The sequence below is a fragment of the Varroa jacobsoni genome, unplaced genomic scaffold (assembly GCF_002532875.2).
Source record: "Varroa jacobsoni isolate VJ856 unplaced genomic scaffold, vjacob_1.0 scaffold_301, whole genome shotgun sequence".
NCBI lineage: Eukaryota > Metazoa > Arthropoda > Arachnida > Mesostigmata > Varroidae > Varroa > Varroa jacobsoni.
In genome coordinates, this window is record NW_019213203.1 from 31,748 (window position 1) to 44,836 (window position 13,089).

The 13,089-nt window shown below is 37.9% G+C and overlaps 1 protein-coding gene across 5 annotated transcripts in view; it reads left to right on the forward strand.

Annotated features, from left to right (window-relative positions):
- Positions 1-13,089, forward strand: part of Tsp (Thrombospondin) — a 128,603-nt gene that overhangs the window by 24,783 nt on the left and 90,731 nt on the right. For 4 of the 5 annotated variants that reach the window (XR_002679455.2, XR_015310461.1, XM_022830932.1 and 1 more), the window contains one exon: positions 6,538-6,725. Coding sequence is in view for 3 of the 5 variants with exons in the window: in XM_022830932.1 (XP_022686667.1) it covers positions 6,538-6,725 (188 nt within the window). In the remaining 2 variants the exon portion in view is untranslated. Of the gene's footprint in view, positions 1-6,533; positions 6,726-13,089 lie in introns of all 5 variants that reach the window. The other variant, XM_086967766.1, reaches the window with a different exon arrangement.

Genomic DNA, 13,089 nt, shown 5'->3' on the forward strand with positions numbered 1-13,089 from the left:
TATATATGACGTTGTATAAAGTCTTGGATAACTGGGCGGTAGTTTTCTACGAGTGAGGGTGGCCCTCCAATCTAAATAACTGTCACCATTACCCCTCCGATCTGTAAACGGAAACATTCATCTCTGGAACGTAGAACTGTGGCCAACCAGGGGAACCAGCTCCCAGCCCCTATTTTTTACACATTGAAATACTGAACTCTGAGGTGTTACTGTGAAAGTTATAAGGAAAAAGCACACAAAATAAGTCGACTTAATATCAACATGGTCAAGCCCTCATAGTCTATGAAGAAAAGATTGTGGTATTCCCTGGACTGGTGGGCTTGTCAACTAGCTGGCCCCCGTACCGTTATTTGCAAATGTTGTCATTCAAACCTCACGTAATCTATGTGTCAATTGACCAGGTTTCACTATGTGCGCCCACCAGTACTTCAAAACCCCGGATTTATTGAGAATAAGTGAGTGAATGGCTTTCAGAATAATCAAACAACTACTGCAAAAGCCTTTATGCACAGTTCTTTTAAAACTTTTTTTAGTAGATGATGGTGCCGAACCCACACCCGACGAAAGACGACTCTTTCATCAGTTACAGTTTATTATTTCTTCTGGTTGAAGGAATAGAGGTGAAGAGAAAGTTGTTACCAACTACACTACTGTCAACAGGAGCCGGTGAGCGATTCCTGTTCGTGCGTATGTTCGAGTGACAACAACAATAACAAAAACTGGCAATAGTCATAAAAAACATTTTCTCATACGGATATGCAACTCCTGACAGAATACAATTTATATAGTAAGGGTGGCTGTGCTAAATGTGATAAGAGTTCTCAAATTATTCTATTCGTGTACTGTATAAGGTGTGCAAAACATTCCAAACGCCTCGTAAAACGTGTGAACTCGATAACAAAACCGTCTAAATGGAAGTGCCACTGGTGTAATGTATTAACAGCAGACTGGCCGACATAATGCTTCTTGATATGTCTATAAATATGTCCATTTGATTATTACGATAAACAAAGAATTGCTTTTCATTCCTGTTTCACCACATGGTCTTGGAAAATGAAGTGTTTTATCGGGAAAACTGTTATTGCTATCAGAGAAGAATGAAATGGTCAATTTGTCCGGACGATCGCTCGACATAGCTGCTTCCCACTCATCAAAGTAGTACCTCTAATTAGCATAGTATGATCGAGCATTTTGATATGGCTTTAAAACAGCTTTTGTCCGAAAAATAGTCTGCCATACTGTCTGCCTAAGGATGGAACTTGAGAATATGATGGCCAAAATTGAGAAGTACGTGGGTACCGTAGTAGAATTTATTTTAAAGAGAATCCATCTTTTCTGCCGTGCTTCACTCCATCACTCAACGTATAGTTGTCGAGAGCGGTCAATACAGCCACCGAAGCGAAGTAGCAAGAGAGGAAGATAGCTGTTAAGATCAAAACAGCTGTCAAGCCTATTTCCGATGCGAAAATCAAGGATTATCACGAAAATAAGGATTCAGCAGACAAATAGATAAAAATCAATAACAATTTGAAAAATACAGAGGTGAGACAAATTATGCCACAGCGCAGCAGCCGCCGCAGACGAGGCGGTCGAACAGTCCGATCAGTTTCGTGAAAATCGGTCCTCCGAATGGCACTGAATTATTGTGTGCACATGGCGTATCGACGGCCTCAAATAGCTGTTCTCTTCTTCCAAACGCTGTAATAATCGAAGATTTCATGAATAAAGTTTTTACAGTGGCGAACATTCAGAACCTAGCGTTAGGACGCGGCGGCTCCTACCAACGCCATCGCGGTAATACAAAGGATCGATCGCAGAGTACTTGACAAAACCGAATCCAGCGAAACGCTAAGAATTAGGCGATGGAAATACGAGGGAGCTTGAGCATTAGCGTGCCTTACGTCGAGGGTCTGAAAGAATGTTAACATTCTGGTGCTGACAGAAACAAGCAGTGTGCCCACTCTATATCCCTCGCCTTTACGCCGTGAACCCTCCAGCTTGCAAGACTAGTGGCCGAAGACACCTTAGGGGAGGTAGAGTGAATAATCTCTCACTAGGATTATTTAAAGACGACATTATGTTACATAGCTAACACATCTATTTCGTAGGGATCATATCTGTCACGCACGAATCTCTACACCGGCTAATAAAGAAGCTCGTTAACGGTTTGCAAACACTGTCGCTCTGTCGACCTTCCTCCCTAATCGTAACTGGCGACTTTGCGCTCGCCTAAAGACACGTTTGCGGACTTTGGGGAAACAATGCATGCTCGGTACCGGCATTTGAGGAATATGCTGAAAAGAAATACATGAAAGCTTTGGAGAGTCGGCAAATAACAAAGGTAAAGGTAGAGCGACAGCCATACAACAGCTAACGAGCTGTGGCTCGACCGTCTTCCCGATAAGCTGGATTGGATCGATATCACATTGCTGATATGCTCACGACGAGTGATACAATTCCTCTAGCAGTGCTATTGTTTTTGGCAATAAGAAATCGAAAGTACCTGTTCGGTGGTCTTTATGCGGATATCTTAGTTAACCATGGCTCTAGTGAATTCCTGGCTAGGCTTTGCGTAACAGCAACTGAATGGGTTTTAACGGTCAACCTAGATACGACGAAGGTCATAAAATTCAAAAGAAAAGGCAGGATTGTGGCTGGCGACACAATATTTATTTCCGGATTTTTCTTTTGGTTCCTAAGTAAATTCCCGTGTCTCAACGTACTTATCTCTTTTAGTGGTAACACTTGCGTATTGCACCTCACGAAAGGATATAGAAAAACGTTGACCGTTTCAAGTGACATTAGGATTTCAAATCGCTTCTCCCTCACGACAGCATTTAGTCTCTTTGACCTGAAGGTGGCGCCGGAAGCGGTTTAAGTGGTAAAAAACCTTGCAGTATGATATTGCGAATTACTCAACTAAGTAAAGACCTCCTTTTTGAAACACGTCCTGGGTCTTTATCATACAGCAAGAAACCAAATAGTTTACCTTTTTGCCGACGCTTTGTTATTAATAGGAGATCTTGCTCTGTACTCCTGGCGAGTCACGCCCCCCCGTCTCCGTGTGTCTGAGCAGGTAGACGTAGAAGTTCGCCGAAATAGATAATGAATTTTTTCATACAAAGGTAATGAGAAATGATGGGCAGAAGAAGCCGAACCGAGTAAACTGTTAGATTACTGTCCGTTTCGCAGTCCAGAACTTCTATCACCAATTATGTACAGATAGGCGACTCCATGAGCCCGACGAGGGATGCATTTGTAACAGATGTGAGGACAAGTGATAAATACCATCCAGATAGCTTCTTCTAGTGTTGTCGCTCGGAAACCTGGCACACTGATTCTCTTTTTGTCTAAATTCTTTACCCTCTCTCTATTTCTCTTATGAATTTGATGCTACAACTCCTAAGCTTTTAATTTTTTTTTAGCCTTTAAGTGTCATTGATCCTGTGATATATTATTCATATATTTTATTGTTAAATATTTTTCTTTAAATGCGTTGCTGGATGTGTAATATCAGAGATGAGTAACGTTATATACAATAGTTGATTAAATATCAACCATTTCGGCATATGGTTTAACCTCGTTTCAACCGAATGAGCACAATTTCTTTTTTTATAAAACATAATATTAAACTGAGGATATATGTGTTAAAGTTTCTTGATTTCTCTAGCTTTATTAAGTGGGAGAAACATTAAGCTTTGAAAAAAACTCCAATGTTTCGCTGTGGACTTTTTCTTTAAGATGATTTTTGAAAAATTCTCAGGAATTCATGAAATATGTCGATGTGTGGAAGTTGGCGAAAGTGTTTAGAGAGATGCGAAAAGAGTCATGATTGCATATTGTTTTAAAAACGTTTTAACTATACAGCGGTCTCATTGTGTTAAAAAAAGTATTGATAATTTGGCTCTGTGCCTACTGCATGTCTTAATCAGCCAAACGCCAGTTGTCTTTTTCCAGTTAATTCTACGATTTAGTGTGGCCAACGATTTTCCCACCCTTCAAAACAATTCTAATGTCACAAAATCGGATTTTGAGAAAATTTTTGGTAGGAATAGTTAACATATATTTGACAGGGTTAAGTAAGGTAAAGGCTCACACTGGCGTTGCATACACGACCGGAGGCTAAAACTACGTGAATACGTTGAGTGATTTTTTCTAGCTTATATTGCCTGTTGGTAAGGCAAATTCTCTTCAAGTTGCAGGATATATACAGTGTGGTAACAAATTAACTGTAATGGGAAGACGAGGTAATTGAGACGAAGTAATAAAGAGATTACTAGAATATTTCCGTAAAAGGATAGAATGTTAACCATAATAAAGTTGATCATGTTGGATGTGACTAATTACCTGGATTGATAATACGACAAGTGCACACAATAAACAGACTTACTGTACCGAAATGACTAGAACGAGATGACGGAATTGGTGTTGGAAGATGTCAGAAGGACTGCACCAGATAGCTATAAAAATGTAGTTCTGCGACTTGATTATATACTCATATGTTCGAACAGACGTAACATAATTCGCTCATATTAAAACAACACGATGGAATAATTTGTAAAGAGTAACATGTCATTTGGATTTAGGTAATTGCAAAGAGATAACTGTTAGTGTGTATTTTTGTTAGAGCTGATGGTACGGATGAAATTTGCTAAATTGAAGCAAAGCAAGCGTAGGGCGAGTCCATATAACAATTAGTGTAAATATACAGACATTTACTGAAATTTCCACTTCATCTTAAAGAGCTATATAATCAAGCCAGGTAATAGCCTTGTACGGCTGCACTGCCCAAAACATCAAAATGGCGCTGCTCATAAAACAATATTCTAATGATATAACTGTGTATGCGTTGAGTAATACTTGTAAAAAAATTTAACCATGTTAGATGCTCAGTTATCTTTATCAAAAAAATTTATGTCGAATCCTTAAATTTTTTAATTTGAAAGGCAATGCACCCAGGCAGATCAAAACTGAAATGGACACTGCTTACGGGAATTCTGCACCACCGTTTGCCACTAACATTTTGGCCAGCTAAATTTGGTCGCACTACCTCCATTGATGATGAACATGTGGGACGGCTAGCAGCTGCAACCATTATCGATAACATTGGAAAAAGTTTATCAAACGGTGTCGGGCGATTGTCAATACCAATCAAGAGATAATAAAAAGTATAAGCATTTGGAAAGAACGTGTTGCCGTATACTGACTGAAGATTTGACTAAAAATTAACGTCTCGTTTCGTGTCTCGTTCACCCACAATCAAAAACGCTTCTGAATGAATAATTTTAAAACTCTGTGCACGCCATTGTCGACGATTGTTGGAGCGATTATGTATTATTACAAGCATTCGGTATCTATTGCTCATCAGCGCAGGTATTAAAGAACTCGTCAAACGACATGCATACCTCATTTCCTATTTGACGTGTTTATCATAGATTTTTTCTGGGACGTATGCTTTCGGTTGGATAATTTGAAAATGGCATCGGCAACCTGAGCCCCTGTAAAGGTCACGATTTACTCAGTCCTCACACAATTAATATATAAAAGACATTTCGGCCGGATTTGTATTGCTTCAGCGCAGTATGCCTAGGAGCTGAGCTTTCAAACTTTCTGATTTGAACAAGCAACCTGATTTTATATATATATTCGGGAAGTTCGAAATTTTACATATGATTTATTTCAAACAATAACATTGACTTTAACGCTTTTCCCCATTTTAATTTGAGGCCTAAACCAGTCACTAGTCATTTTCAAAACATTCGTTCTCTAACACGCAATAACTTTAATAATAAGCATGCGTCAAGCGAGATTGGTAAGTATAAAGTTATTAAAAACCTGGCAGTTGCAAAGAGGCTCAAAATGTCTCAAAACGGTTAACCATTGGAGCTCATCTTCACGACCCGTTAGCGATAAATACTATGCTTAAAAACTGTTTTTTTTTTTGACAAAAAATGATGAATTTGACAAAAAAATGTTTGTCAATAATAAACGGGTATCATAAACGATCTATTAACTTTGCCAACAAAGCCAGTCCGAATCTAGATGGAACTCTATATATATATATATACGTACATATCATGTCGTGAGTATCGATCAACAGCAAACTTTGTAAACTTGTCACTGAAAATAGTCAAAAAAAATACGGTACCGTAAATTAACCGACGAAGAAAACAAAATTCAAAGATAGAAATAATAAAATTTGTACGGTCTCAACGAAGAAACGAGGGCTACCAACTTGTCATATCAGGCTAATGTTGTTAGATGTATGAAACGAATCTTATGAATAAAGAGCAAAATTGAGTGTATTTTCATTTTGCTCTTTTACATAAAAGCTCTGGAAAAAAGCAGGACACTGTCGATATTGTAGCTACTGTAGCATTCAATTATGAATTCAACCAAAAGATACAGACCCTGTCTACTCTTCTGTTCTAATGTTTTGATTGTTTAGAGTATTAGTATTATTTTGCTGTTTTATAATTTCTGTCACATTCTATTATGCTTAAATTTACAAATTAAATGTTTCCTACTTTGAGGCAGGTGCAGCATATGCGGAGAGAAGCCAAGTTGCAGCGACCGGCCATGTTTCCCTGGTGTTCAGTGCATGGATACTGCATCTGGACCGCGATGCGGATCCTGTCCAACAGAGATGTTAGGTGACGGAAAAGACTGTAAGCCCGCAGTCACTTGCAGCGACGAGCCATGCTTACCTGGAGTACGGTGTATAGGTAAGATATAATTAAAAAATGTAATTAGGAAATGAGGCTTAGAAAATTGCGTCTTTGTCATCGTAAAGAGGAAACTTCCACTTTCAAGTAAAATATTCGGATATTTAGCAGTGATTTGTTCGATTGGATAACTACGGCTTCATGGTTAACAAAGAAAGCACGAACAGCATAACAAAACGTGGGTCTGTGTTTAATCTGCTGTGGAGGCGTGTCGTATAAAACGCCAGACTCGAAACTCCTTCCCATCGCTGCACCTGTGTTCTTTTAAAATTATTTGAGTTCCTGGTTTCAACCTGCCGTGTCGTTGCGTCTGATCACTGCGGATAGATGCCCACTTCATATCCGTAGTATATCCACAATCTCGTGGTAGGCCTATAGGCGCTGTCAAGTTGCAGCTTTTGAAGAAATACGTTATTATGAATGTAATACTTCAGTGACAGATGTGTATCAAGATCAATCACAGTCACATTTATATACTGAAACGATTGGGCTCTCGAAGTAACGTACCCGTTAAGAGTATAAGTAGTGGGTGAAAACCGCTGGTTGAGATAATTGCGCATTTCGGTGCTTCTATATTCACGTAATGTTCTCGCTATCTGGTATTAGTATCTATTCAGTAGTATCTTTCTATCACAAGCTGTACAATTACCATCAAATTTTAAATAATTTGCATACAATTTATATAGAACTTTGATTTTAAGCTTGCCGTTCGATGCGTTCTTTAATATTTCGTGCTAGTACGCAAAGGAAGATTCTTCCGGCACCTTTGATGGGAATCACTTAGAGGCTGAAGTACATCCTTTAACGAACGCTTTTTGTTTTCGAATGTATTGAATTTGGATAGGGTATGGTTAACAGAGGAACTTAAAGCCTAGAAGTAGCTACAATTAACACACAGTGCTACGATAAGATGGAAACAGCCAGCTTTTTATGTGACTCAATGTATCTCCGATAGCTTCGTTTTATTCAACGAAATCCGCAGTTTTGATCTCTCACGGAAAAAGAACATTACTTGCATTACTTTTAATGTAATGGAAAACCTTGCAACTAATACCTAGTGATGTCATTTAATTAAAACACAAAAACATATCTATCGTGTTTTATACATACTCCAAAAACAAAGCTCACCTTACATCATACGCCCTCTTTTCTAACCAGTCCATGAATGCTTGACGGTCGAACCACCGCAGACAATGAAAAAACTTAATTCCGTGCTACAAATAAGGTTTAACTCAGCTGAAGGGTGAATTTATAATATTAAATTCATATGTGAAAATATGTGAAAATTGTTTTTTTACATCCAGTCATTGTGAAATGAATCAAACAGTTTACGACGGGTTGCGCCCGTGGAAGAGGCTAAAAAGTTATTGCGGAAAAATGTTAGTTTCTGAAACTGTTTTCGCTAGCGCACGGGCCAGACCAGAAATGCCCTCAACAATCATAAAGGCTCTGCGCTTTTGGATTAAAATTAACATTTGTAGGTGAAAAGTTACAACTCAAGATGCGTGCCGCATTTGTTCACATTCCAAGTCGCGCTGTCTGGTGAAGGTTTAGATAATGAGGATGAAAATTTTGCTTTAGCACAACTACACACCTCACACACATTCACGTTTTCGGAAGCCAAATTGAGACAATTGGACTTCGAACATGGATAAAGACCTTAGCAATAAAACCTGCATTTCAACCTATTATAAACGGTTAGTGTAAAAAAGTTAAGTTCGTGTTCTAAAACGGAATTTATTATTCTCTAGATATATACACGCCGGAGAGAATCTACATACGTGCATGCGTCATATGAGATATCGAAAGATTGCCTTCTAGAATATTCTAGGCAATCGCTTTCTATAGGTTCTAAGGAACTTTGTCCCCCCAAGTAGCAGCTAACATACCGAAATTATACGTTTTTCGCTGTGACCATAGGTCTGTCATCACCAGATTTTCCGTAGCTTGGCATTAGAATGGGTACCTTGGCCAATTAACCTGCTCGGTTCATTTTTCTAATTATTCTTTGAGTTATATGTAACCGAATTAAATAACAAATCATTTAAGGAGCTGTATTGATGAGGCTTCTGAGCTCTATCGTTCACATTAATTCGCACTTATATGCATATACACAATTTAAAGTATACATCGTATACACATATTTCAGTATCATAGTGTGATTATACTATATTGGAATTTTTTTTTCAAATGAAGTGGACTCAGCTTATTAGAAAATGCTTTAAAATGGTCGGTCTAAAAACTGCTACTTAGTAGAGTTCGCGAATTTCGTTCAGAAATCGGTTCCATATATGCGGTACTCAAAAAGCAAAGTATTGGATGGCTAAAGACCTCTGCAACCAATGGAGTCCCCAAAACTTTCGTCTTAAAGAAATAATTTAAAACCATTGGGAATAAAGGCATGTAAGCTTTGAACGAACAATCAGGGGGGACTATTTATTTTTGATGTCTTACCGATAAGTCATCTACGCATAACATTTTATAGAAAGAGCATTGAAATTCGAAACCCATTTCATATGTTTATAGAATACTATACCAGAAACAATTCGGAAGCACTAATTGTTTAAAATGAAAGGATTTACGTTTATTCAGTGTTGAATGGTCCTTAACAGAATAAGATTTGCCCTATCACAATACCAGAATCCTTAAATAGTTTAATAGCTGTCTCAAGGCGTTTCAGTGCAACTTGTATGCTTTCGTTTAAGTACATTGGTTTTACACCCTGTCGGAGGGTAGTGCCTTTCCCACGCAAATTACTTGATACTTTAAGGAGCGCTTGATACTCATTTACTAAGCATCAGAGGGAGTTGATCTCAAGATAATGAACATTTTCTCCGCTAATGTTTTCGTCTTTAGTTTTCCTACCGCGAGATTAACAGAGATTATAATCTTCTGAAGAAAAACCAGTCTGTATATGTAGAGAAACCTAAGATATAAGCAACACGAATGGCCAACGTATCTGAGTAATCATTGCTTTTTCTTTCCGTAGAGTTAACTACTGCGCCAGTTTTAAGTAAAGTTATGTAAAGGGTAAAAGTTTTTGCATTAAATGTTTGTTCGATCACGACCTTCGGTTGGGTATGATTGCTTTATAAATATTGATATAAAAACAAAAATAAAATAGGTGTATGAAGTGGTATATAGCATAAACTAAAGCTAATTTAACCCCTCAAAATTTCAGTAACAAGTAACTGAATTCTTTAGGTGAAGACATCTATCAAAAAAAAAAGAAATTCAGTAAAATCGTGAGACTATAATCTGACCATATGCTAATTAACACGCCTTGAAAAAGAGAAAACGTGGAAATTATTAGCATGTTATGTGGGTTACTTGAAACATAGCTGATAATAAAGATTAGCTATTAACCAGTGCTTCAGTCTCGAGACTGCTGCTTCTTCACGAAAATATTCTTGCACGCGCCGGTCGGAATTAATTGTAAACTACCAGCGAAAAGGCATAACGTGAAATGCACTTCAGGGATCTCTTAACAGTCCTGATCTGCTTGAACTGTTGCCAGTGGAAAAATAATAGAACATTTTTTGAAATACTTGAAAACTTAACAATTAATGTGAATTTCTGAATTAAAGAAAATATAGAAAATATGTGAGAGGTTAATAGCAAGGCTCGATACAATACAGCTTATGGCTCGCGGCTCTTCCTAAGACCAACAAAAACCTCACTTAAAGATGAGGATTCTTTAATACTAACGAAATTTTTGATGAATCCGTGAATATAATGACAGCTATATCCAATAACCTCATTGTTGAAAGATGGGTGATGATTACCGGCAGTAAAACCAGTAAATCGAAGGATGCTACCAAACGGAATCTAGTCAGTTCACTCGTGAAGTATTCAAAGCTGTTAATACTGTATCAATTAAGTAAGTGATGTCGATTCGTTCAAATTTAAAAATAGCGCATCTGCTATTGAAGTAAATACCTATTTATGTAAATTTCTAAGTGTACTGCAGAAGGAAAAACAGCAAATTGGCTTTATGCTAAACAACAACAAGTGGCTCGGCATCAAAGCCTGTTCTTGTTAGCTGTGAGGAAAGTCTAATCAAATTAAAGAACGTTTTTATAGAAGTGGCACTACAAAGGTGGCGGTACCATTTGTATTGTCATGCAAGCTCAAAGCTCCGGTAAAATAGAGCGAACGCTCGTGTGTGAACCTGCATAAAATATTAAATAAATATTTCAATCTAAATCCTAATAAGCTAGTAACGAAGGACTAAAAATAAATAAAAACATTTCCGTACTTTAACATTCGAATAAAGAAGTATTGTTAGGTACTAATATATGCAGCAATTAATTTCATATAGACGTTCCATTATAAATAAATAAATGCAACTTAAAAACATTTAAAAAAGTTCTAATATAGTCATTTATTAACATCTAACACGTTCGTCTTGTTTACTTGAAAGGAAGACAAATTAAATAGATATCATTGTAACCGCAAAAAATATACAATGGAGGAAATAATAAGTGCACTTATGTGGCTGTTTAAAATAGCAGAACGAACGGCCATGAAAGACTCGCTCTTTGCGATAAAGCTAGGTTAATCCGCTTCATTCTAGTAGCAGCGCTGGAATGTCTGGCGTTGTGGCTAAAATTGAGAAGATTTTCAACGACTGTCAGATTTGCAGTCGTCTTTGGTCAAGTTCGGCGAGAGGAAACTCAAACGATACTCTGAAGAATACGAGTGGCTCGTGAAGGAACAGAAATGGCCATCGGAGTGCGTCCTAAGGAGGCGCGTAGACGTTTGCAAAGACTAAATTTTGTTCTATTTGAAGATCGCTCCAGGTTGAGAAGTTATTTGGGACGCCTTCTGGAGAAAACAGGCCCTGCAGAACAATTCTTCCATGAATGCAGAAAGATCGTTAAGGCGTTTAGTGAGGTTGTTAGTGCCAAGCGATCTCCGCTCACGAGATGCGTGTGAATGCTTTTGAGTGGCATTCGAAAAACGGCGATATTCGTATCTTGCGCTAATTTTCTCGATACGGAGAGGGTAACTCTCTTTGTTTGGGTGGTTCGGCTAGGATGGTTAGACTACCTCCTAAAGGAGTCTTGCATCTGTTGGTAGGAGTGTTTGTACTAGCTTCGCATTAAATGAGCACGGTCCTTTTCGATGACGGGAGTACGAACTCCCACCAGCTCTATCGCCACGAACGTCTACAACGATGTCGACGTTGTGGCGCATAAACTATTAAGCTATGCAAACCACTGGTCATACGGTGTACGTGTGATCAGTGTTCTGCAAGAAGGTTAGAAAGTAGATGATTTCTTACTCAGACGAGGCACCTTTTACCGTTTTGATCCGAGAAACTTACGACTGTAAGTTCTTCGGAAAGATCGAGCGAAAGCAAGGAGAGCCGCAGGATGTCAGTTGGCGCGATGAGAACATCTCGCTATGGTTAACGTGGTCAAGTCAGAACTAAGCGACAAGTTTACTGCTATATAGGGGGTAAGAGAGGATGGCACTAAAAAAACTTGTTCTTGCCAGTCAACGACAAAGCTAAGCTAATTTACTTTATTTCGCATTAATTTACATAGATATTTATATGTAGTATACAACATATGGATAACGAACCCATCGTAGTGAGAAAAAATTACGGTAGAGGTTTACGATATTAAAGATGACAGTTTCATTAAATCGTACTGGAAAACAATTTCGGAACACGATCGCAGCTTGAGGACTCACACGAGGCACGAAACCGGTGATGCACTCACGAGCCATTCAAAGATCATGAAACCGGTAATGCACTCACGAGCCATTCAAAGATTATGAAACCGGTGATGCGTTCACAAGCCATTCAGAGATCACGAAACCGGTGATGCACTCACGAAGCATATCACGAAGGTGATAAAATAAGAATTAGACCTAATTAGTAGCAATTAAAAACAACAAAGATCTGAGCAGTAGGCTACGATAATGCGAATTCTTTTAAGACACCTGCACGGATAGTGTCTCGAGTAAGATACGTTCCTTGTCATTTATTTTCTCAATAAATGTGGAGATTTGCACTTTCACGGGTTAAAAAACGGAAGATGTGATTGTATTTGCTTTCTTTAAGCATGTTAATAATTCATAATAATTTTATATGGTGAAAACTGGGGGCATTGGACATAAAGTATATTTATTATATATATATATAAATATATACTTTAACTTTATCCTGTGTATAGGCAGGGATAAGTTACGATTATGTCCAGTGCCCCCGGTTTTGTATGTATATATATATAATGTATAAAATATAAAATATAAAAAATGTATTTTTACATTTTTTTTTTTACTAATAAGGATGTTTTTCTCTTAGATTGATCTATTCTTGATCTAATATAAGATTGACGCAATTTTGGGTGGA